The 24,524-nt window shown below is 38.6% G+C and overlaps 1 protein-coding gene across 1 annotated transcript in view; it reads right to left on the reverse strand.

The window, feature by feature from the left end:
- Positions 1-243: 243 nt before the first annotated feature.
- The window catches only part of ITGB8 (integrin subunit beta 8), a 60,828-nt gene continuing 36,547 nt past the window's right edge, over positions 244-24,524 (reverse strand). Inside the window, exons 4-14 of the mRNA XM_060782113.2 lie at positions 23,077-23,323; positions 21,636-21,801; positions 19,961-20,119; positions 16,205-16,300; positions 16,033-16,122; positions 12,400-12,534; positions 8,998-9,388; positions 6,717-6,942; positions 4,745-4,842; positions 3,716-3,882; positions 244-3,616 (exon numbers count right to left, since the gene is read on the reverse strand). Coding sequence (XP_060638096.2) covers positions 3,494-3,616; positions 3,716-3,882; positions 4,745-4,842; positions 6,717-6,942; positions 8,998-9,388; positions 12,400-12,534; positions 16,033-16,122; positions 16,205-16,300; positions 19,961-20,119; positions 21,636-21,801; positions 23,077-23,323 — 1,898 coding nt within the window. The 3' untranslated portion in view covers positions 244-3,493. The remainder of the gene's footprint in view (positions 3,617-3,715; positions 3,883-4,744; positions 4,843-6,716; positions 6,943-8,997; positions 9,389-12,399; positions 12,535-16,032; positions 16,123-16,204; positions 16,301-19,960; positions 20,120-21,635; positions 21,802-23,076; positions 23,324-24,524) is intronic.

Below are 24,524 nucleotides of genomic sequence, written 5' to 3' on the forward strand. Positions count from 1 at the left end.
GCTATAAAACAGCTGGAAGATAAGCATGAAGATTTTAAAGGATATCTTGCCCACTCTTACTCTCTTTGCACACATGTGGATGAACTGATAACAATGAACCACACAAAAGAATTATCATTAGCAGAAATACAGTCATGGGGATGGCACTGAATGCTGTTTTATTGTAAAAAAAAAAAACCTCTTTAAAAAGGTAAATCAAAGAAAGAGGAAATGTGTATTACTATAACAACATTCAACAATGGATTCGATATCCATATTTTTAATGTTTGAGAACAAGTACAATAATTTTGCATTAAATTAATGCTAAGTCATAGTTATTGCAACTCTCATAGAAAAATAAACTATCCCACAATATAGTAAAGTGACAAATTAATAAATAAACTTAAAAATTTAAAGTTAGTCATGTACACTACAAAACACATTTTAAATAAATGGAGGTTACGGCAGTGATTTTAAAGTGTTTAAGAAACCAAATTAAATTACATTTCTAGTTTTTAAAACTCAATCTTTAAAAACAGTTCTCACACACATTGTTTACAAAAGAGATTGAAGACACAAAACATGACAAAGGCAAACTACAAAATACACATTTCAAATTAGATCTTTTTCTTGTTGAACATCCAAATTGGGAAAAGGCAAAGGGAAAAAAATCTGTTCCATTTCTATGAAGAAGTTATAGCTAACATAGTGTTGCTATTGGCATTTAACTTAAAATTATTTTGACACAAATTTGGTACCTTCAATCAGCAGTGTGTAAAGCCAGTCCAGGGAGAGAAAGAAAGAAATTTAATAGAAACACATAAATAATTTGGTTGTTTCAGCAAGTCAGGTTGTGAAAATTCCAAAGAACAATATACATTCGAATCCTAAAAGTGCTACGATTGTGCAGTTTGTGCACTGTAGCCTCAGTGGAGCGCATTTCCAATACATACAAAAATAAATAATTCTTTATCATAATTCAAAGATCCACAGAATTGCAATGCACAGTTCCAGAGATCTAAGTTTTCTCATTCACCTCAGTACTACAGACATCTCCATGTCTGCAACAGAGGTGTGCACAGAACACGCAACAGCACAGCAGAATGAGCATTTAAGGCCTGTGCACTCATGTATTAAGACAGAATCTCAAAACAAGAGTGCATTCTTGTATATGTCCACTCATGTTAATGCCCTACTGAGTTCAATGGGACAAAATTTACATTTTGGTTGACAGAGAATACTTCATTTGATGGCAGCTCTGTGTTAATGTCACCTTTGTGATCTCCTCTTCGATCACCATCTTCTCATGTACTTGACACCACAGAGGTTTTCCCACTCTGTGGGACATCTGCTATAGCAGATGTCAAATGCAAGGCCTCCAGCCCACCATGCCATTTTATATGGCTCTCCAGATGCTGGACTACAATTTCTGTATTCCTCATCATTAGACAGTATGACTGGAACTGATGGAAACTGTGTTACAGTAATATCTGGAAGGCTACAGTTTGTTCTGTTTAGTCAGAAGACTGGGGTTTGAACTAAGATACAAGGCTTGTGGATATGTCTGACTTTAAAATGTCCTTTAACCTTACCCCAACCTCATAAGGGACATAAGTGCTGTTGGGCTGCAATTCCCATTATAACCAGTCTGCATGGCAGATATTCAAAAGGGATGGGAATTGTCATTCAGTAACACCAAGGGGACTCATAGTTGCCCACATCTGCTCTATAACCAAATACATTTGAGAAGAGTTCAATGCTTTATTCTGTGTCTGGAATTTGGAAAAGTTTCAGTTTAAAGACAACCATATTTTTCACATATTTTCATGGGTAAAATGAAAGAGCACTGACGACTATGTAAAAATTACAGTTGGCCCTCTATATCCACAGATTCTTCATCCATGAATTCAACAGCCCATTGAAGGCAACATTAGGCCTGATGTGGCCCTTGATGGAAACCAGTATGATACCACAGGCTATAAGATAGTGGAAATCCCCTTGAAATCAAAGAAGGAGCTCCAACACAAAATGGAACCAATCATGGAACTCTCTTTTGTTCACCAAAAAGTCACGACCCTACTTCTCCAACAATAAAGAGTTTGGTAAGGCAAGGGTCAAAGGAGTTGTGTAGGTGAGGCAGGAGAGACTTGGAATTCAAGGAATCCAAATAAATCTCAGTCCTTCATTATACTCCACAACATGGGAGCACAGTGATGTTTCTCCTACTGCTCTTTGTTGAGGAAGAGCAGCAAATACCACTCCTGCTTTCTTTCTGCCTTAACAACATGGGCCTTGAAGGCCACTGGTACATTTTCTTTTAACCACAGAACTGGCTTTTTAATACATTCTCTGGACGAAGTAGAATCGATTCCTAAATAACTATAAACTATTGCAGATCTTTAATTAAAAATAGTCATAGTTGAACTTCTATTTATTCCAGTCTTCTACAAAAAAAGAACTATATCAAATATTTGGAAAACTACAAAACAATAAATAGAAAAAGAGGTTAGAATGTGCTTTGCATGCCACCACGCTTGCCATTCTGTCTAGTGTTCTCTCACATACACCACAGCAAATGTGATCACATGATTTGTGTTTCTGCACAGAGCAATGGTTTTTCGGGATGCAAGTTTCTGAACCAAGGAGTACACAGTTGCCTGGAGAAACAGCCTCCCTTGCTCCAGCTTCTGAACATTTGCAATCCAGGTTTCTGTAGAGGTCAATTCCACAGCTAGCAATAAGAATTACTTCAGGTAAAACATGTATTGGATTGTGGCCTTAGTGTTGTTTGTGCAGGCTGATTCCAAGCCTACTTATTCACAGCCTCTTCCAAAATTAGTGCAATATAGAATATCTAGGTTTGCAATATCAATGCCGTGGTTGGGTGGCAGGTAATAAAGACTTACGTTATAACTTGTTGGCAGACTTTGATTCTCAAAGCTGTCTTGCTTTGCACATTCTTTTGCGCTGCCAGCATTCAGAACAGGTCTAAGCAGTGATTTGTCACCTATTTGTACCAGCTACATTTTTTAAAACACAATTTGGGAAACCCTGCCATAGACCAAATCTGTGTTAGCTACCTCTAAAGTGAGATCAGTGCTTTTTTGTCAAACCAGTTTAGATTAACCTTCTATGCCACAACTAAATAAGTTATTTTAAAGTGCTACAATGCAGAGTGGTGTCATGAACCAGAATAAAGCCTGCTTGTGCCAGAATGTAATCAGATTTAAGCCAATTTTATCCTATTGATCTCAAAAGGGACTGAACAGGCTCCCAACCTAAATATCTCAGTATTGGTCTAATTGGTCTAATTATGCTAATCAGTAGTTAATGCACATTTGTTTTTCAAGGCAGAGCAGCTCAACTTGAAACCCAGCCAAGTTGCGTAACCAGGTTTCCAGGTCAGTTTTTCATTACAGTATTCAAAACTATAAACCTTCCAAGTATCAGGCAGGCAAGAACTTTCAAATGAAGTTCTGGAGAAACAAAAGCTCTGGAGAAAGCAGTCTTGCTTTCAGGAATTGCAACAGAAAGTTTCATTTACTCGTAGCTTGCTGAGGTCGATGCTTATTTCTTCAGGGTTGTCGCGCCTGTAGGTTACTGTTTTTGTACAAACTGTAGGCAGGAACATTTTCTCCTTGAAAGAAAAGATAGGACAGGTGAGAAAGGCTCATGCAGCTAGTATTTGGTGTACAAGAAAAACATTGATCCTGGTTCCATTTGGTTCTTCAGTTACCTTTTTTGTTGCCGCCACTCTGTAATCAGCAGAAGACTTGATTTTATTATTGCTCCACTGCAGAATGATCTGACGAATTATAAGCACATTCAGCAAGCCAATCAGAAAGGTCACAATGAAGATTATGAAAAAGATTCTGAAGTGGCTTGGATCATCAGAAATGCAGCCTGCAAAGGAGAAATAATATGCAAAATTTACTCTGTTCCCAAAAGGTTCAAAGCAGGAAATAACCACACACAAATAACATTATAATGCAATATAGAAACTCAGAAATTATTTGTAATAATAATGGAATTCCTATTTAAATTATACAAAATGTTATATTTTTGTTAAAAATAGGATCTAAACAGGAATTGGCAAAGTGTGGTCCCCAGGTTGTCTATGGTCCTCCAGACTTCCTGAGTTGCCCTTTGACTGCTCTCCAAGAGACACCCAATGAATTGGATCTCCTGAAGGAGCTGTAGTGCCATACCATACTGCTTAATTTTTTAAAACAATGTCGATTTTGAAGAACCGTAACCACTTCAAGCCATTTCGAGGGTTTTTAAGGGGATGGGTGGGTTAGTGGTATAGCCATGTCTCTATAGAAAACCAAATATAGAACACATGTAGCACAGGCCGCAAAAAAACATTTACCCCAATATATTTGTCTACATTGTTTAACTTTCTTAACCTATTTTTAGCTTGTCAACTTGTTGGTACTATTCAGAATGCTTCCCCTGACTCCAAGGTTACCTTTCTCCATCTTTTTTATATGTTGTGGTTCAATCCAGGCAGACATAATTTTTATTTTCTAAGACTGTCTCTGAGCTCACATGGAACGTACAGGTTCTTCGAAAAGAAAATACCGTGTCCAGTGTCCCCCTTTTAGTTTATTTTTAAAATCAGGAAGAACAGGAAGAGTGATATCAATATATGTGTTTCATTTATCAGATCCGATACTAGGAATTGCACATATTTGAATATTGCAGATAGAAGAAGTGTATCAGGTCTATCAATAATGAATGTGAATTCAATTTTTTTACATACCTAAAGATTGCTCTGTATGATGCACCCTGTAAGCACATGAGGTTTTGCACTGGTCAAGTGTAATTTGAGATGAGTTGGAATGACATGGCACACAAGTCCTGTAAAGCAAAATTAAACTGAATGCAATATTATATAATACAATAATATATACACGACAGCTTTCTGGAGCATAACATTTTCTACACCATAACACTCCACAAAGTCGCTTCTGGTGTGAGAGAACTGGCCATCTTGCCCAGGGGACACCTGATGTTTTAACATCCTATGGGAGGCTTCTCTCATGTCTCTCCATGGGAAGCTGGAGCTGACAGACAGGAGCTCACTCTGCTCCCTGAATTTGAACTGCTGACCTTTTGGTCAGCAGTCCTGCTGACACAAGGGTCTAACCCATTGCACCACTGGGGATGAAACTGAACTAAAAGCGAGCCATGGATTGTAAACTTTCTACGACGACGACGACGACGACTACTACTACTTGCAGTTAAGAATTATGGGAGTAGATCCTTCCTCTATTGACATAACTCAGACATCTTAAAAGCTTCTGTCAACAGTAAGATGTTTATGAAAATCGATAGAAAAAGTTTTAACACATCTTTAACCTATCAAAAGAGCTAAACTATACAACATGGTTTGGCAAAAGAAAGCATAATGACCCTTCTACCTAGGCCAAGAAGGCTTGAGCCCAGTTGGGGGACAGACACATCCTTTCCAATTATTCCATATCCTAATGCATTCTTTGCATTTAGTGAAGTGTATGAGTGGTCGCCTGAGAGTGGCTTTGAAAAAACGACAAGAGGAAGATATGAAGAGGAAAAGGACACAGAGAGGATATTCAAAACCAGCATTTCTGAATCATTTCCCAACCAGCATAATCAATAGTCAAAGATCAGGATAGCTGTAGGACAGTTGTCAACCAAAAGGTTTGGGGAAGAACGTCACAAATATTTTTAGAAGGCCCTGGTTTGCTACCGACACAACACCATCAACGATTTGGAAAATTACAACTGTCTTTGTTAAGAAAACATCTGAGGACTAAGAGAAAGAGCAAAAACTTTAAGACCAGGCTGTGGCACAGCTAGTTAGTAGCCAGCTGCATTAAATCAATACTGACTGAGAGGTCATGAGTTCAAAGCCAGCCTGGGTCAGAGTGAGCTCCTGACCATTAATAGTCGAGTTTGCTGTTGACCTATGCAGCCCAAAAGACAGTTGCATCTGTCAAGGGGGAAATTTAGGTACCACTTTATGCGGGGAGGCTAATTTAACTAAATTACGACACCATAAAACTTTCCAGCAGTGTGCATAAGAATGAGGAAGTATTCCATGAAGGACCCAGTGTCACAAGTGGAAGCGGCAGCTCCCCCTGTGGCCAGAATCAAGCATACCCTCATGAAGCTGGAAAGCTGGAATGTTAAATTGCCTCTGTGTCTGTCTATATATGTTGTATGTCTAAATGGCATTGAATGTTTGCCATGCATATGTGAATTGTAATTTGCCCTGAGTCCCCTGTAGGGCGAGAAGGGTGGAATATAAATACTGTAAGTAAGTAAGTAAGTAAGTAAATAAATTATGGAATGTGGGATGTGTACTGGTGATATTTGTTCATATGCATAGGATGTGTAACCTGCTGCATACATTTCAAAATAGTGGATTTCAGGCCCTGAAAGCCATAAATGATTTTGGACTCCAGTTCTTGAAGGGGGATTCTTTCTATTTATACCTGAGGTCATCTGTCTCCTCCAAGAAGGAACAAGGTAAAAGGCCTCATCTGTTGTAGTGTGTGTTTTTGTAGAATGCTTTCCCCTTGCATGACTACACCAAGTTAAGTGTGGCTTTTTTTTTAGTGTTTTGGGAACCTAGTTGATGCATGCCAAGTTGGACATGTTTATTTTATTTTAACCCTTTCAGTTCTTTTAATTTGTTTAATTTATTCTGTTGAAATTATTTTTTGTTTGAAATGTAACAAGAAACATACCGCTTGTCATTGCAATTTGTTCTGCAAGCAGGGCAGAATTCACATAAACGACCAAAACTACTGGGATCGGTGCATTTGCATCTTCCACACACACAAGTTCCTCTTCCACTGCAGATCTGATCATCTGAATTCATGCAGTTTTTTCTCAATGATAATGAACATTGGCAACGATCACCTTCCCAGGGACCAATGCATTTGCATTTTCCAGCTTCACATTCACCATTGCCTATAAGAACAGAAAACAAAGGGTTATAATCATTTCTGAGGTCTTTAAGTCCTTTTGTACTCCTTATATTAAAGGCAGCTTCTGAAATATTGCTACAACTTTAGACACAACCTATGCTGGGGCTTAAATTTTTCTTTAAGTTATCTCCTCTTTCTCAGTGAAGGATGGAAATCTCTGTTAAGGAGAACATGCATAAAACCTGAAAAGAATATTTGATGAGATTTCACTGAGATGTCAACTTAAGATGCATGTCTCATATCACATATATTGGAGCCTCCAGTGACGTAGTGGGCTAAACCTTTGTGCCAGCAGAACTGCTGACCAAAAGGTTGGTGGTTTGAATTCGGGGAGTGGGGTGAGCTCCTATCTGTCAGCTCCAGCTTCCCATGCAAGGACATGAGAGAAGCCTCCCACAGGATGGTAAAACGTCCGGGTGTCCCCTGGGCAATGTTCTCGCAGCCAGCCAATTCTCTCACACCATAAGCGACTTGCAATTTCTCAAATTGCTCCTAACATGAAAAAAAAAATCAGTTGATATCTCAGTGAAGGATAGGTTGCATATAATATGTGGGTCACAGTGGAAACCACATCAGGGGGAAAAACTTCAGATTTTCCTGGGTTAAAACATTATTTCTAGTCTCTCATTGTTCTACACAATTGTTGTGCAATCTTGCACCACATCCCATGCCTTCGTCCCATGGTTGCACCTTTGCACTTACCCCATTCCCTTGCCCATTGCTTATAGCCTGGCCATATTTACAGTAGCTTACTGCCTGATGAGTGCTGTTTTAAATGAGTTTTAATTGTTGTTTTATATGCCTATTTGTTTTATTTAATTGCATTTTATATTATGTTTATTTTATGCTCTGTTTTCAGGCACTTTTGTGCCGTGTGTAAGCTGCCCTGAGTCCCTTCGAGGAGATGGTGGCAGGATACAAGAATAAAGTTGTTGTTGTTATATTGTTGTTGTTAGAATATACTTCTAGTAAGGAAGAAGCATAAACACAGTGAAATCATGGAGAAGGGGAATAGGTAACACCTGATTGAAAATATAATATGTGAGCAAAATTTTCCTTTTCGCTAAATGACAGGTAAAACAGGAATGTGATGCGTTGGTCAAAAAATAAAAAGCCAATACACTTCTAGGGTGCATCAAAAGGAATATTATGTTTTTAGATCAAAGGTAGTAGTGGTAATACCCTATTTTGCTTTGGTCAGACATCATTTGGCATACTGTGTCCAATTCTAGGCATCACAATCCATTGAAAAGTTGGATTGTGATCAGAAAAGGTTGGCAAAATGATCTGAGGTCTGGAACCCAACTTAAGTATTTGGGTATATTTAGCTTGGGGAACAGAAGACTGAGAAGTGACACAATTTCTTAGCTAGAGTACAGCCACCAAATCAATGGAATTTTGTCTAGGTGTCAATTCACATTCTGCAATTCAATGCAATGAGCCTATTATGCCTTGGACAAGCAGAAGGACTTAAGTCAACAGCTATAGCTGTACAGCAACACATAAAAAACCTTTCAGGAAGCAGAGGTATGAAACAGCTCAAGTGATCTTAGCAGTGCATAATGGTCCATTGGTAGTATGCAAAATATCAGCATCCTTGGAACTCTCAGCAGAAAAAAACCATGATGAATTTTTGTCATCTTCAACTGTGAATGGACTTCCATTTAATACATTATTTTTGGATTATAGACCTTCTGAAAGCTCCGCAAGAGGGCTAGTGGTGGAGTTTTGACACATAGGGCAGAGAGAGATAGATAGGGAGAGTGTGTCCTTATTGGTTCTACTGGATCTCTCAGCAGCTTCCAATACCATTGACCATGATATCCTTCTGGGTCATCTCACTGGGATGGGACTGGGAGGCAGTGTTTTACAGTGGCTCTTGGTCCTTCCTGAAGGGCAGTACCCAGAAGTTGGTGCTGAGGGACTCCTGGCCAAATAGGAGTACTTATCTAGAGTTGCCCTTCCTGGACCTCTGCATTTAGGTGAACTATATACATAATTAGAGATGGAATCTATCTGGGAAGATTCCAGCACTTACCGGCACACAAGTTTCCAAGGTAATATGGGCAGGAAAAATCATCCTTTTCACAATATTCACCATATATTGTGCCAAGTTTGGTTTTGTAGCAAATACATTTCCCAGCTACACACTCTCCTTGGCCACTGCAGATTAGATGGTCCCCTTTCATCTTGCATTGCTCTGAAGAGAATTCATCACTGGAATCACAGATACCGCCCTTGCAGTAGGAAGTTTGGGAATCCTGAGACATTTCATCCACGCATATTCTTTTGTCCTCACACTGACAGGAACATCTTTTATGTATGTTAATTCTGGTAGATTCATTGAAACCAAGGGGTTTTATCAATATGTATTTTCTTCCTTCAGTGGTTCCACATTTCCTCATTGTAATGGTGACATTAAAGGATATCTGTAAGAGTAACATACACACACATATATATTAAAAACATATATATTAAAACATGAACTTATAATGTAGAAAATCAAGCTATGTTTTACTGAGATTTTGTTGGAAATTTTTATTTACTTATTTATTGTATTTCATTTATTTATATATGACTCTCTACTTAAAAATCTCAGGGTAGTGTACAATAAATCCAATAAAACAATACAATTAAAATATTAAAAATAATGTGCAAAATCTAAAAACATATACAAAATCAACAAACTAAAAAGACAGATTAAAATATTTTATAACAATTTAAAATTATAGGCATGCATGGGTTAAACCAGGCATGGGCAAACTCTGGCCCTCCAGATATTTTGGACTTCAACTCCCAGAAATCCCAGCCAGCTTACTGGCTGTTAGGAATTGTGGGTGTTGAGTCCAAAACACCTGGAGGGCTAAAGTTTGCCCATGCCTGGGTTAAAACATTATTTGAAGGCAATAAATTCCATCCAAATCTGATTTTTCTTAAAAGCAATATCCAAGTTGTATTTTTCATTTATTTTTATATAGCAAAAATATGAACATTGTTTACTTATGATTGTAAGAATAATGATAATGTTAAATATATTAGAAAGCCTGGATCAACACTAACAGATTTTTAATCTTTTTTTCTTTTCTTTTTTTTGCAATAAAAGAGGCATGCTATGCACTGTTTAGGTTGCCAGATAATGGGAATGTAGATGCAATATTATGTTTAATGAATGCCTTTAAAAAAGCAATTCCCTCTTCAGCAATTACTATTTAGTTTTGAAAGCTGCTTGCTGCTGTGGGGTCCATATACACTATGGAATTATAGCCCTGTTATTCCACTTTAAGGGGCAGCAGTCCTCCAATGGATTCCTGGGTTTTGTAGTGTGAGAAGTCTAAATGTTCATGATGAAATCATGGCCATTAAAGTGAATCATAATGCTATAATTGTTAGTGAGAACGGACCCAGAGAATTAAGCTGCAAGTACGTAAATAGCTATTTTTGCTTATGATGATCCCAGCTTTATTTTGGAACTGCTTTCTCATGCTTATTTCTCAACTTCAGACACACAACTGGGATTAGTGAGCACATGAGTTTACTAATTAGCAAGTCTTTTCTTGCCTACTTTTGAAGTATCACATGCACAAAGAAACAAAGGATTGGTGGAGCCTGTAGGTAGAAATTCAACATACAACCTCCATAAATTCCAATACTATTAGGTGTGTGAAAAGACATTGTTTTATAATAACAGCGATGACTCTGAAGGTCGACAATCACACAATTCAAGTGCTGGTTATGACCTATAAAGTCCTATATGGTTAAGATCTAAGATATTTGGCAGATTGTATGTTCCTGCTTGGACTCTGAGATCCTTAGCAGAGGCCCTTTTTCTCAATTCCACCACCACCACAAGCAAAATTGGTGGTGATACCAGAGAGTGGCTTCTCAGTGGCTGCTCTTAGGTTCTGAGACTATGAAGAGTCTCAGGGCCCATCCAGACAGGCCTTAAAACTGAGACTTGTCTCTGTTTTACTAGAGGCATCCAAATGGTAAAACTGAATTAATTAATTCCGGTAAAACTGAATTAATTCAGAACAAAGCAGGGTCTCTTTCATCTGGGCTTATCTTCTCTCAACATGGCTATTGCCTTACTGGTGAGACCAGGGAGAAGGGATAGGGACCAGCTCTCAGCTGTGTTCTTGTCATTGGCTCCTCTATGTTTCCTACCACCACAAGTGTTGAAAATAAACAGCTGCAGTTTGAGTATAGAAGTTTTAAAACAATAATAATAATAATAATAATAATAATTTATATTCTGCTTTTCTCTCTCTAAAAAATGACTCAAAGCAGATTGGGAGAGGACAGGTGCCTTCATCACAGTTATAGATTTTTTCAATACTTTGACCTACTCTGAGATCTCTTATGATTTAAAGTTACAAGAATCTCAATCTGAAAATGACACCCTCGCCTCAATTTAAGATGTAGATAATTACAGTAACTAATATACTTCAGCATTACTTGATGTTGACAAACTGGAATGTGTGATGTTGACAAGCTGGAATGTGTCCAGAGGACGGTGACTAAAATGATCAAGGGTCTATAGAACAAACCTATGAGGAGCAGCTTAAAGAGCTGGGCTTGTTTAGCCTTCAGAGGAGAAGGCTGAGAGGAGACATGATAGCCACATATAAATATGTGAGGAGAAGTCATAGGGAGGATGGAGCAGGCTTGCCCTGGAGACTAGGATGCGGAACAATGGCTTCAAACGACAGGAAAGGAGATTCCACCTGAACATTAGGAAGAACTTCCTGACTGTGAGAGCTGTTCAGCAGTGGAACTCTCTGCTTCAGAATGTGGTAGAGGCTCCTTCTTTGGAGGCTTTTAAGCAGAGGCTGGATGACCATCTGTCGGGGGTGCTTTGAATGCGATTTTCCTGCTTCTTGGCAGGGGGTTGGACTGGATGACCCACAAGGTCTCTTCCAACTCTATGATTCTATGATCTGAGGAAGAAAATCCCTCTTTTCCCCAGGTGGTGTTTGCAGCCTGAGACAATTTCCTTAGACAGCAGCTTTTGGTTATCCAGAATCATCTGCCCAAGGCAGCTGCTTTACAGCCTAATGAAAAGCCTAGCCCAGCCTTCTGCAAAGCGGTACATGTTTTTGCACACCACTCATTTATAAGGCTATAGTTGATGAGGACTGAGATAAGAAAGTTTTTAGCAGGAAGAGCATCGTAAAGTATGGGACATGAGGAAATGCTTAGAAAGCAGCTGCTAGCTTGGCTTGAGCTTATTGATAACAATGAACAAAATGTTTATTCTTGGATTCAATTTAAAATAAAGCTGGGAAGGAATAAAATGAAGAAACGACGTGGAGGGCCTAGGACTGTGACCCACAGAAATCTACTTTTGAATCTGCACAAAGAACCTCTCTTCCACTGTAAAGCTGTTAGAGAAACAACAACATTTTTCATCTCCTTTGTGAATAAAAGGAATTTTTCATACTTCAGTTGTGGATTTCACATTTCTGCATCCCTCTAAGCCTGTTTTTCTACTTCCATCAGGACAGATTGCAGTAACTTTGACATTTATGTCTTGGTCTGTGTTATCCACCTGAATTTTCACTTCAGACAGCAGATTCTGAAACAAAAATAACACAAAAGGATTCCATTCCATTGCATAGCAATGCGTATGACACATTCGCATACAGTAAGCATTAGCATGCCTGACTCAGTGGATTTAACTGCAACAAAAGAGCTTGTCTGTCTCTGAATAAAAGAATGGCTTTCTAAATGAAGACTTCATTATGCATCATTCTATTGTTTCCAGAGAATCTCTAATCCTGAAGAAAAGGAGGAGCAAGATAATAACAACTGTGTTTCCAAGTAATGTTACAGTTGTGTGATTCACTGTTAGCAATAATTGAATATTCTGCTCTAAGAGAATAGGGCACATCCAGACTTTCACCTTTTAATTTGGCAGGAATCTCTGAAGCACCCCAGTGCTTTGTGGCACCCTGAATGGCTGGATCAGGTCCATTTTGGTTGGATCCCCTAACCAGATAGACAGCACTACCATCACCTTTTCCTTTCATTGATCAGTGCAGAGAAAGGGAATGACTCATCCTGAATTGCTGTCAGTGCCTCCTGCCTACCACAGAGCTCTGTCCAAGTGCCTGCACATTGTGGTCATATCTGCTGATGTCAGCACAACCAGCAAGAAAGGTCTACTTCCTCCTATCTGGCCACATAGGTGCCCTTTCTGATATCAACAGAAGCAATAGGCTTGCCTTTCTCAAACTGGGGGTCGGAATCCTGGGTCGGGAGAGGGTCTTAAGGGGGGTGTCAGAGGGGTCGTCAAAGACCACCAGAAAACACAGTATTTTCTGTTGGTCATGGGGGTTCTGTGTGGGAAGTTTGATCCAATTCTATTGTTGGTGGGGTTTAGAATGCTCTTTGATTGTAGTTGAACTATAAATCCCAGCAACGACCTTCTCTGCTGTGGCCTCTCAGCTCTGGAACTCACTGCCTGGTGAAATTAGGCAAGCCCCTACCTTGGCAGCTTTTAAGAAAGACCTAAAAAATTCTCTTTTCCGATATGCCTTCGGCAAGTGAATATATTTCCCATATGTAGTCTATTCCAAGTACTGCTCCTTCCTAATGAAGCACTTCCCTCCTGCCCTTAAATTAAGGCCTAACTCTATTGTTCTGGTCCTTTTGTGTTCCTCCCTCAGAAACCCATTCTTCCTCAGAAACACATTCTACATATCTCATCCAGGGTTTTATCAATTTTATTCCTATTTTATTTGCCTTGCCCTTTCTCTATCATGTTATTTTGAAACTGTTTATTTTATTTTGTTATTTTACGTATTTATTATGATGGTATTTTGCTTCTTGTATTATATTTTGCTGTACTATAATTTTGGGCTTGGCCTCATGTTAGCCGGCCCAAGTTCCCTTTGTGGAGATAGTGGCATGGTATAAATAAAGTTTATTTATTTATTTATTTATTTATTTATTTATTATTAAACTACAACTATTTTCTATTTTCCCCAAATTCCACTAGTGTTCACATTTGGGGATCTGGAGTATTCATACTAAGTTTGGTCCAGATCTATCATTGTTTGAGTCCACAGTGCTCTCTGGATCTGGGTGAACTGCATCTCCAAAACTCAAGGTCAATGCCCACCAAACCCTTCCAGTATTTTCTGTTGGTCACGGGAGTTCTGTGTGCCAAGTTTGGTTCAATTCCATCATTGGTGGAGTTCAGAAAGCTCTTTGATTGAAGGCAAACTATAAATCCCAGCAACTACAATTCCCAAATGACAAAATCACCCTCCTTAACCCCATTAGTATTCAAATTTGGGCATATTGGGTATTTGTGCCAAATTTGGGCCAGTGAATAAAAATACAGATACTGACATCATGATTCATAACAGTAGCAGAACCGTTATGAAGTAGCAACAAAAATAATTTTATGTTTGGGGGTCACAACATTAGGAACTGTATTAAAGGGTTGTGGCATTAGGAAGGTTGAGGACCACTGCAATAGGCAATGACCTGATGTTCACTGCAAGATCTGTGGCCGGCGAGGAATGGTGGCGTCAATACAGAAAACAAAATGATGGTCCAGTGGGGCCAATATGATCCCAATCCATCTGGACATTGGCCCCGAATTCAGCATATACATGATGGTTCTACAGCAGCTCAGGCCTGCACACACACCAAGTAATGTGCCTGAGTCTCTTGAACACTGTTTCCTTAGATTACCTCCTTCCAGGTGTTCTAGGTCCCTCTCCCCTTGAAGAATACTTTCAACTTACTGCGTTGATTCTCTCATACCACAAAATACCCTGAATTCTCAATGGAAAAGTTAGAACACCAGTGAGACCCATCACAAAGGATATTGGAATTTCCCCATTTGTTCATGGTACTGCCTATACATGAACAAGATTTTATGTATATACTCTGTGTGTCTCAACAGTGGTATATTCTCTGCAAGCCAGGACCCCCCCCCCCTCCCTCATATTTTTGTATTTTCTCCAGGAAAAAAAAACAGAAAGGAAGGAAAAGAATACATTCCTGGATACAGCATAATACTGAAAGAAAAATAATAAAATAAAGTCCCAAGAAATGGAGAATTAAAACAAATACATCACATTGGCAGATAAAAACTGTATAAGATGCAAAAAGCCCAAACCTCTGTGGTTTGCACAAACACTGCACTGAAAAAATGGGCCGTGATACATAACTTTGTCATGATCTATGTCACTGGCATGGTATGCAGCTATGTCAGATAATTTCAACAATGTATGCCAGTGTGCAAGATATCCCATTGTACAATCAGGGCTCTCACATAAGATATCATGGAGGAAAGAACGAATGTAAACACAAAATCCATTAACGTTTCATATATACCTTAAACATATAGTCTGAGGGTAGTTTAATACAGTAACTGCAATGCTTTTAAGCATGAAACAAAGTTTGTGGACACTGAATTGTCAGAAAGCATAGCTGTTACTATCTCAGCCATAATAAAGGTAAAGGTTTCCCCTGACTTGACTAGAATTAGAGTCCAACTCTGGGGAATAAGGCTCATCTCCATTTCTAAGCCAAAGATCCGGCATTGTCCATTGACACCTCCAAGGTCATGTGGCCAGCATTACTGCATGGAGTGCCATTACCTTCTCGGAGAAGTGGTACCTACTGATCTACTTACACTTGCATGTTTTTGAATTGATAGGTTGGCAGAAGCTGGGCCTAACAGCAGGAGCTCTCCAGATTTGAATAGTCCAACTTTCAGTCAGTAAGTTCAGCAGCTTAGCGGTTTAACCCACTGCACCACCAGGGGGCCCTTATCTCAGCCATACATGTGGACAATTTTGTATTTTTTTAGTATTTTGGATTTTAAAATTCCAGATAAGGGATACACCTCCAAAAAAAGTAATCTGAATACAAACATTATTTCATTAATTTATGGGGTGGGGTTATTTAATAATTATTTATGTAGGTATAAGGATTCCCTGATCTGGCTATACAGTGATTGTACGCATTTAGAGCCTTTTGATCAGTTGCCTCCCCAAAACCAGTTTGAAAGGGGACAAAAATACAAGAGCACATAAACGTCAAAAGCATATACCTTGTAAGCATCTACCACCAGATCTCCCAGATTTGCTGCTTGTGATTCTATCTGTCTTGCAACAGTGCCAGGCAGCAGAGACAAAAGGTCCTATGGAAGAACACAATTACCGTTATAATGGCTTTATCAGTGTCATCTTTGAAGAAGATAAAATTCTGATGTTTAAAAATACCTTATACCAGTGATATTGGCTTCCTTGGACTGCAAAGATTACACTAATATTGTTGTCTATGAGTTTTTCAGCAAGTTGACCGAGGGATGGATGCTCCTATAAATTAAAAAAAGGAAACAAATTGTATGACTTTCAAAGATTAATATGATAAAAAGAATGCTATAAATATGACATTTACCATGAAACCTTAGATAAGCAGAGTTGTAATTCTTTTACCACAAACCTTTGAATGCTTGAAACAAAACAGAATGTAAGGTACTTTTACAGATCATGTTGAATCACAGCTGTTTTACTGTCTTCACATTCTGCAATAATCTAGAACTCAAAGAGAATTCTTCCTGATGTCTAGATGAGAGTCCCCTAGATCAGTGGTTCTCAACCTGTGGGTCCCCAGGTGTTTTGGCCCACAACTCCCAGAAATCCCAGCCAGTTTACTAGCTGTTAGAATTTCTGGGAATTGAAGCCCAAAACATCTGGAGACCCACAGATTGAGAACCACAGCCCTAGATACTACTTCTGTTTGGGGAAACATGTTTGAAATAAACTGTTTTTGGATTATTATACCAATTGTTATTTGTGCTCTTAATTTATTTTGTATTTCGTCTTCAGGTTGACTCTGGAATCTAATTTATAAATTAAAAATATACTCAGTGTTGTTTTTTGGTAGAAAAGCCTGACATTGTTCAGCCTATTAGTCCTCTGACAACCTTCTGCCAGGGGCTACTTAGAATCAAATCTGAGGTTTCTGAGCTATTTACTGGACAAATGAAAGCCACTGAAGTCTCCCTACTTTGTACTTTTTTGCCATAGGGGAAGTGGCATCCAGAAAGCTGGAACACCCAGTAGCGCAATGGGTTAAACCTTGTGCTGGCAGGACTGCTGACCAAAAGATCGGTGGTTCAAATCCAAGGAGTGGGATGAGCTCCTGTCTGTCAGCTCCAGCTTCCCATGCAGGGACATGAGAGAAGCCTCCCACAAGATGGTAAAACATCTGGGTGCCCCCTGGGCAACGTCCTTACAGACAGCCAATTCTCTCACACCAGAAGCAACATGCAGTTTCTCAAGTTGCTCCTGACATAAAAAAAATCCAGAAATCCATATCTATGCTGGGATGTGATACTAGAATAAATTATTCATTGGCTAAATGTAGTTAAGGACACAGTTATCAAAGCACAGTTATCAAAGATCTGTGCTTTATTTGGGAGCTTTCATTGCAAGAAGAATCCACTGTGGAGTTCAAACCAGCATAGGTATGGTTTCTGCACAGGAAACCATGGAAGGGCAGTTCCTGAAGTATAAAGATACAGCAATGAATACTAGTTAAGAGTGTCCAGACCATTATATCTGCCATTTTTATGCATGGTTGTGAAAGTTGGACAGTGAAGAAAGTGAATAGGAATAAAATCAACTCATTTGAAATATGGGAGACATGAACTGCTACAAAGAAAAAAAAAGGATCCTATAGCAAATGAGGTGCAAAGATTACTGCAGATGCAGACAGTGGCCAGGAAATCAGAAGACGCTTACTTCTTGGGAGGAGAGCAATGTCCAATCTCGATAAAATAGTAAAGAGTAGAGACATCACACTGGCAACAAAGATCCGCCTAGTCAAAGCCATGGTATTCCCTGTAGTAACCTACGGATGTGAGAGCTGGACCTTAGGGAAGGCTGAGCGAAGGAAGATCGATGCTTTTGAGCTGTGGTGTTGGAGGAAAGTTCTGAGAGTGCCTTGGACTGTGAGAAGATCCAACCAGTCCATCCTCCAGGAAATAAAGCCCGGCTGCTCACTGGAGGGAAGGATACTAGAGACAAAGTTGAAGTACTTTGGCCACATCATGAGGAGACAGCAAAGCCTAGAGAAGACAATTATGCTGGGGAAAGTGGAAGGCAAAAGGAAGAGGGGCCGACCAAGGGCAAGATGGATGGATGGCATCCTTGAAGTGACTGGACTGACCTTGAAGGAGCTGGGGGTGGTGACGGCCGACAGGGAGTTCTGGTGTGGGCTGGTCCATGAGGTCACGAAGAGTCGGAGACGACTGAACGAATGAACAACAAACATAGCAAATGAAGCCTGAACTCTCCTTAAAAATCAAAATGACTAAACAGAGACCATTCTACTGCAGTCATATCATCAGAAGGCATGGCTCACTATAAAAAACAATAATACTTGTTAAGGTAGAAGGCAATAGAAAAAGAAAATCACAGATTGTTAGACTAGATTAAGGAAGCCACAGAGTCTGCAAGATCTGATCAGGGCTGTCAATGATAGGGTAACTTGGATGGCTCTCATTCATGGGGTCAACGTAAGTCAACGTCAATTTGATGACAATTAACAAGGAAAAAAACCTCAAGAGAAGCAGGAAAGGACAAAGAAGCACCTGACATATGGCCTGTGCTATTTTCTATTTACTGGAAATCATGAGTGAATAAAAACATTGTTTCCTAAAACATGCTGGCTGCAACAAATACACAAGTCTTTGCACTCAATTGTATCAAAAGGCTAGAATAACACTGTGCTTATTTTAAAACAGACAAGCACAGCATTTTGTAACAATGTGTGACAGTTAATCTTTGCTGCGATTTTTTCTATTGCTGTGTCTGTTTCTTCAGAAATGTCCACAGATGTTCCCTGATTTCTCAATGATGACTAATTTACTACACAAACACAGATTTACGATATAACACAAAGCCGCCTTCCCTGTGTTGCCTAGTTCAGGATACACAAAGGCTTTCCGCCCCATATGCATTTGACAGGGCTCCAGAGTTACTATCTCATTTTCTATAGAATTCTGCTGAACTCTACAAGAACATGCTTTTTTTTCCAGCTGACTTTATCTAAAAATCTATTGGGTTGGATACAATTCTTGGTCAGATAAGACAAAAACTCTTGAATTCAATGGAATTTAAAGCAAGCCACAACTTGTGGCCTAGGGAACCCACTGGTTTCAGCAGAAACATTTTCCAAGTATAACTGTAATATTCAGAACCTTTGTGTGTGCATTTGGATTGTATATGCATATCTTTAACACTACAAATTATATGTTTTGAAATATATATATATATATATATATAGAGAGAGAGAGAGAGAGAGAGAGAGAGATTTAAATCTGTACTATTTTAAATAACTAAAACCCACCTTCACTCCCATTATTGAGAAAAAAGTGGGATATAAATAAATATAAAAACCACAATAACAATAAAATAACAATACTACATGGTACTTGGACATCTACTGACAGAGCTGAATTCAGGAGAAACCCCACTGTTACTGTGCAATATTTCTAATATATGCTCTGTTTCCAAATTGCAATTAGATTGATTTTTCTTTTGTATTATATTCAGGATGCAAGTACAAGAAACAGAGAAGCAGAAAAATGGGTGGCTAGTTGACAGTTCTGACTCTCATTCAGGGTTGCCAGGTAGAACAGATGAGAAAAAGGGGAAAAAATACAGCCAGGAAAGGCTTACATTTTTCCTTATAGGAGGCCTTATTGAGTGAGACTTCACCAAACATTTGAAGAGGAAGCTATCTCACCCAAATCCCTTCTCATTCCCAATGAAATGCTAGGCTGAAAACTGACTCAACCCAAACAGTGTTCACATTGCTCTGACCCAATTAAGGTCTCCGACAACTTCAGTGATGCTTCCGGCAGACATTGATAGCTTCCACTAGGTGCATTTCACTGTGGAAACTGTTCTTATACGTTGGAATACCCGTTCAAACTGAGTATGACAGATATATGACAAATACCTTACCATACTGGTTGCTTTGCTGTACACATTATCTTTTAAATGGCAATTTCCATCATTAGGAATTACTATTCCTGCTAATTTACTGTCAAGAGCCAGATGAGAAGTCTGATCTGTCATCATGAGGAGTAGACGTTTTGCTTCTTTGCGCCAACCAATCTGTCTCTAAAAAATGGAAGAAAGAATAGCTAAGAGATGTACAAAGGGAAATATGCAAGTCAATGAACTGGACTCCACCAACTCTCTCTAGGGAGGACATGAGGGTTCACTCTTTCTCTTCTTCTATAGGCAATTAAAAAGCATTGTTATTCTGTCTGACTTTCAAAATTGGACTATAAATAGACTTAGTGATGGCCTTTTAATGGTGTACTGGGCTAATTTGTCAATTATTATATCACCTTTTAATGAATTTTATTGGTTTTAATTTTACAGATTATTTAATTGGCTTTAATTCATCATTATTTTATAACTTTAATGTTTTTTTTTTTTTGTAAGGATGAAAAAATAAGGTTGAACACTATCAAAGCCATCCCCCGCATGGCTATCAGCCTCTTCCCAATAGACTCAAATCTAGGAAAAGCTTCATGAGAACTACCACTCCTCTTAATGTTCTTCCAGCAACAGCAAGAGTATCCCTCTGGGCAGCTAAACCAGGAAATTCCAATTGGATGTCCCCCCCCCCCCCCATAAGGACCTACCTCCAAGGGCAAACCAAGAATAGGCAACTTGGAAGTCCCTGAACAGACTCAGAAGTGGAGTAGGCAGATCAAAAGACAAATTAGCAAAATGATACTACCTAGAAGAACCCTCCACCTTGTGTGACTGTGAAGCAGAACAAATAACTCCAAATCTATATGCTTGCCCACAATGCCCTGCCTCATGCACAGAGGAAGAATTGTTTAAAGCTACAGGCAATGCAGTTGTTGTTGCCCATTTTTGGTCTAAAATTATTTCGCCGCTTGTGCTTCCTCTATTTTATCAGTTTTATACTTATCTACGCAATGCTTTTGAAATAAATAAATAAATAAATAAAAGCTTGTACTAAATTGCTAGCTGGCTTGAGTCCCATTATTGGGGAAAAGGTGAGATAGAAATGTTTAAAAATAAAAGACACAAATAATAAAACAGGACGAGGGAGCAGGCTTGTTTTCTGTTGTCCTGGAGACTAGGACTTGGAACAATGTATTCATATTACAGGAAAGGAGATTCCACCTGGACATTACAAAGAACCTCCTGACTGTAAGAGATGTTTAGCAGTGGAACTCTTTGCCTCAAAGTGTGGTGGAAGTTCCTTAAACAGAGGATGGATGACATCTGTTGGGGGTGCTTTGATTGTGCTTTTCTTGCATGGTAGGAGGTTGGATTAGATGGCCGATGTAGTCTCTTCCAACTCTATTATTCTATGATTCTAGGCTTAAAGTGTTTGAAACACATTGGGCTCAACTCAAGACAGTTCCATACTTATGATAGAAATAATGCATGTTGAAAAATACTTTCAAAACCATCTGACCAAGAATCATGAGGGAGATAGGGGGAGAAAAAGTGATGTGAACACAAGCAAAACTGACTTTAGCCTTATGAAGAACTATCAACACAACATTACAGCAACATGACTTTATATCAACCAGCAAGCAAAGAAATCAAATATTTTCCTTCCTACAAATTATAAGTCACTTCTTACCTGGCACACAGCAGCCTGAAGCATAGCATCAAATCCTCCTTCAGGTGTGTCAATATTTCCAGAGATCTTTTGCTTATTGATTGCACGTCCAAATTCTGCTATTTGGTCAGTCAATGATAAAACATGGATATAGCCATGTGGAGGCATGCAATCTAGATCATAATCACTTTATGGAAAAAAGAAGAGATCCAACATTATAAAAATTGTTAAAATATCTAGGTTTATTTTGTACACTTTGTAGTATAGATGTTTTTTAATGTACACCAGCTAAGGTACTTGGCGATGCCCAGGTTATGGATTTTGTTAGGATAAACATGAGAAATAGTAATTGTTTGTTTTGTGATTTATGAAAGATCCCAATAGAAAATGCATAAGGATGTGAGTAAACCACAAATCCCATCATAATCTGTCACTGTTCCCAAACTGCACCAGTAGCTAAAGTTGGTCATGATGAATCTGTGTGCCAGGTTTGGTTCAGATTCATCATTGGTGGGAGTCAAAGGTATCTTTGGATTTTTGTGGACTTTAACTCCCATCATGCTAAAGCAATCACTTCCAAACACTTCCATTATTTACTGTTGGTCATGGGGGGTGGGGTCTGTATGCCAGGCTTGGTCCCTTCCACACAAGCATATATCTCAGAATATCAAGGCAGATGATCCACAATATCTGCTTTGAACTGGATTATTTGAGTCCACACTGCCCTATAATCTAGTTCAATGTGGATTTTATACAGCTGTGTGGAAGGGGCCATAGATAGATACTCACCCACAAACATGCAAACACATTTTTATTATATAGGTAGATAGATATTGGTATATAAATAAATACATAACATAATGATTACATGTTGTTCACATGTGAAGCATTATTTGTTGTTTGTATTCAGACCCTTTCTGTTAGCAGGTGTGCAATCTGGAAATCATGCATTAATTATAATTTCCTGTTATGACTGAACTAGAAAGTTATGGTTAAAGCTAACAGACAAACTAAGATGCTAAATCAATTGTCAATATGTTCAGCTTGTTCTCAAGCTAAGCACCAGTTTTTTGCAATGGCCACTAAAAAAAAAAATTACAATCAGTGGGGTTTCTTGGCTTATCAAATGCAGAAAAGCTTTGCAGAGTTTCAATTTGTAGAGATTCAATTGTTAAGTCTACCCCACTTGTTTAAATAAAAGAAAGGGTGAAAGAACCTCATTTGCAATTCATAATCTGTCTTTTAATCTTTAAGAGGAAGTGCATACATTTATTACATATGAAGATGTTAGAAGATAGTTTAATAGTTTAAGCACTTAGGGCAGATTGAAATGTTTGCTTATCCCCACTCCCTCCAGGCCAAGGACTCTGATTAAAACTGGCTTAGTTTGGTTTAGAACTAGTTCATAAGTATCTTGTCCTTCCTTTTGGATTTACACAGATATGCAGTTAATATTACTTACCTGCACTGATTGTGGATTCTGCCTGGATGAATACTAATATAAGGTGACACTGTCTTATCCACATAGGATCCAAATCCAAGTCGTAAATCAACAGAAATATTTTTCATCTTTTGAGATAAATCAAACCCAACAGAGTTTAATTTTTCAATGTTTTTGTGCATTGATGCAGACACATCAACTAAATAATAGAGGTCCACAGGGTATTTTTCCAGTGGATGGACTTTCAACATAAAACTTGCTTCAGATCCTGATTTGAAAAAAAAACAACAACAGAATTAAAATGAGGACTTTTGGATAAACATTGTATTTTAAAATCAATAAAACTGAAGCTTATCTTCCTTTTAAAACTAGATCCAGAGAATACAGCTTACTCTCGGGACCATGAATTAATAAATCAACAACCTGCCTTTCTCCTGGCATGGCAGCCATTCCATTTATAAAAAGGAGAAAGACAGGTTGTTGATCTATTATAAATGTGACATTTTTCTGGGTATTTAAAATGTTTCAGGTTGTTTAGTCAATCTTTATGAAAATGTCAAAAACAGGGAAGAAATACATAAATAAAGAACACTAAAATAGGTATTATATTAACCTCTGTTGAATTGGCTACACAAAGAAAGCACGCCTTTGTTAAAAGACATCAATTTCTTATCGCAGCATAGTTTGCAACTTCACTGTTTTTCATAAGTTTCAGAGTAAGAAAAATAATCTTTGTCAATATTCCTTCTAGAGTTCTGAGAGTGTGAAGCTAATGTGATTTTATGAGAAATAATAGAAACTATGCCACAACATGTAATGGGATTTGCATATGAATTACAGCCTTTAGTTCAGGGCTGGCAGGTTCTGAATGGACCTATTTGTTTTCTTTACAAATGGAACATCCTTGATCAGGAAGTTGCACTACAACACTAGGTTCCGTTCCAGTTTAGGTTCATCTGTATTTCCCAACTTTCCAGTTCTCTGCTTCCAGGACACTTGTTGCTGGATGGGAGCCACATTTCCTGAAGTAGTGACTTGCTTGTGCAGCCACATGGCAGGCAAGAAAATTGCCAGTCCCAGAACGTTTCCCTTCCTCCCTCCCTCTCTCTCTTTCTCTCCCGTTTTCACAGTGATGTCCACTAATAGACCTCACTCAGATACAAGATTAAACAGTTTACAGCTCAAGAAGGGGAGGGAGATTTTGGTAGGAACAAGAGAAATCCTCCTCCACAAAGATCTACTATATGTTTCATATTCTGACATGGAATTTTGACAGCAAAGGGTTAAAACAAAAGCAGAGAGGGAGAGGGAGAGAATATAAGCATCACCAGCTATTCCCAGCAAGTTTAAAAAGCATGGATCTGCCTGTGTATGGTCACCAGAATCAAACTTATTAGAAAAGTGGAAAAAAGGTAAAAGTAAAAATAATAATCTTTGGATGCGCTTGAAAGAAGTCTTGAAGGCATCTC

This window comes from Anolis sagrei, chromosome 6, assembly GCF_037176765.1.
Source record: "Anolis sagrei isolate rAnoSag1 chromosome 6, rAnoSag1.mat, whole genome shotgun sequence".
Lineage (NCBI taxonomy): Eukaryota > Metazoa > Chordata > Lepidosauria > Squamata > Dactyloidae > Anolis > Anolis sagrei.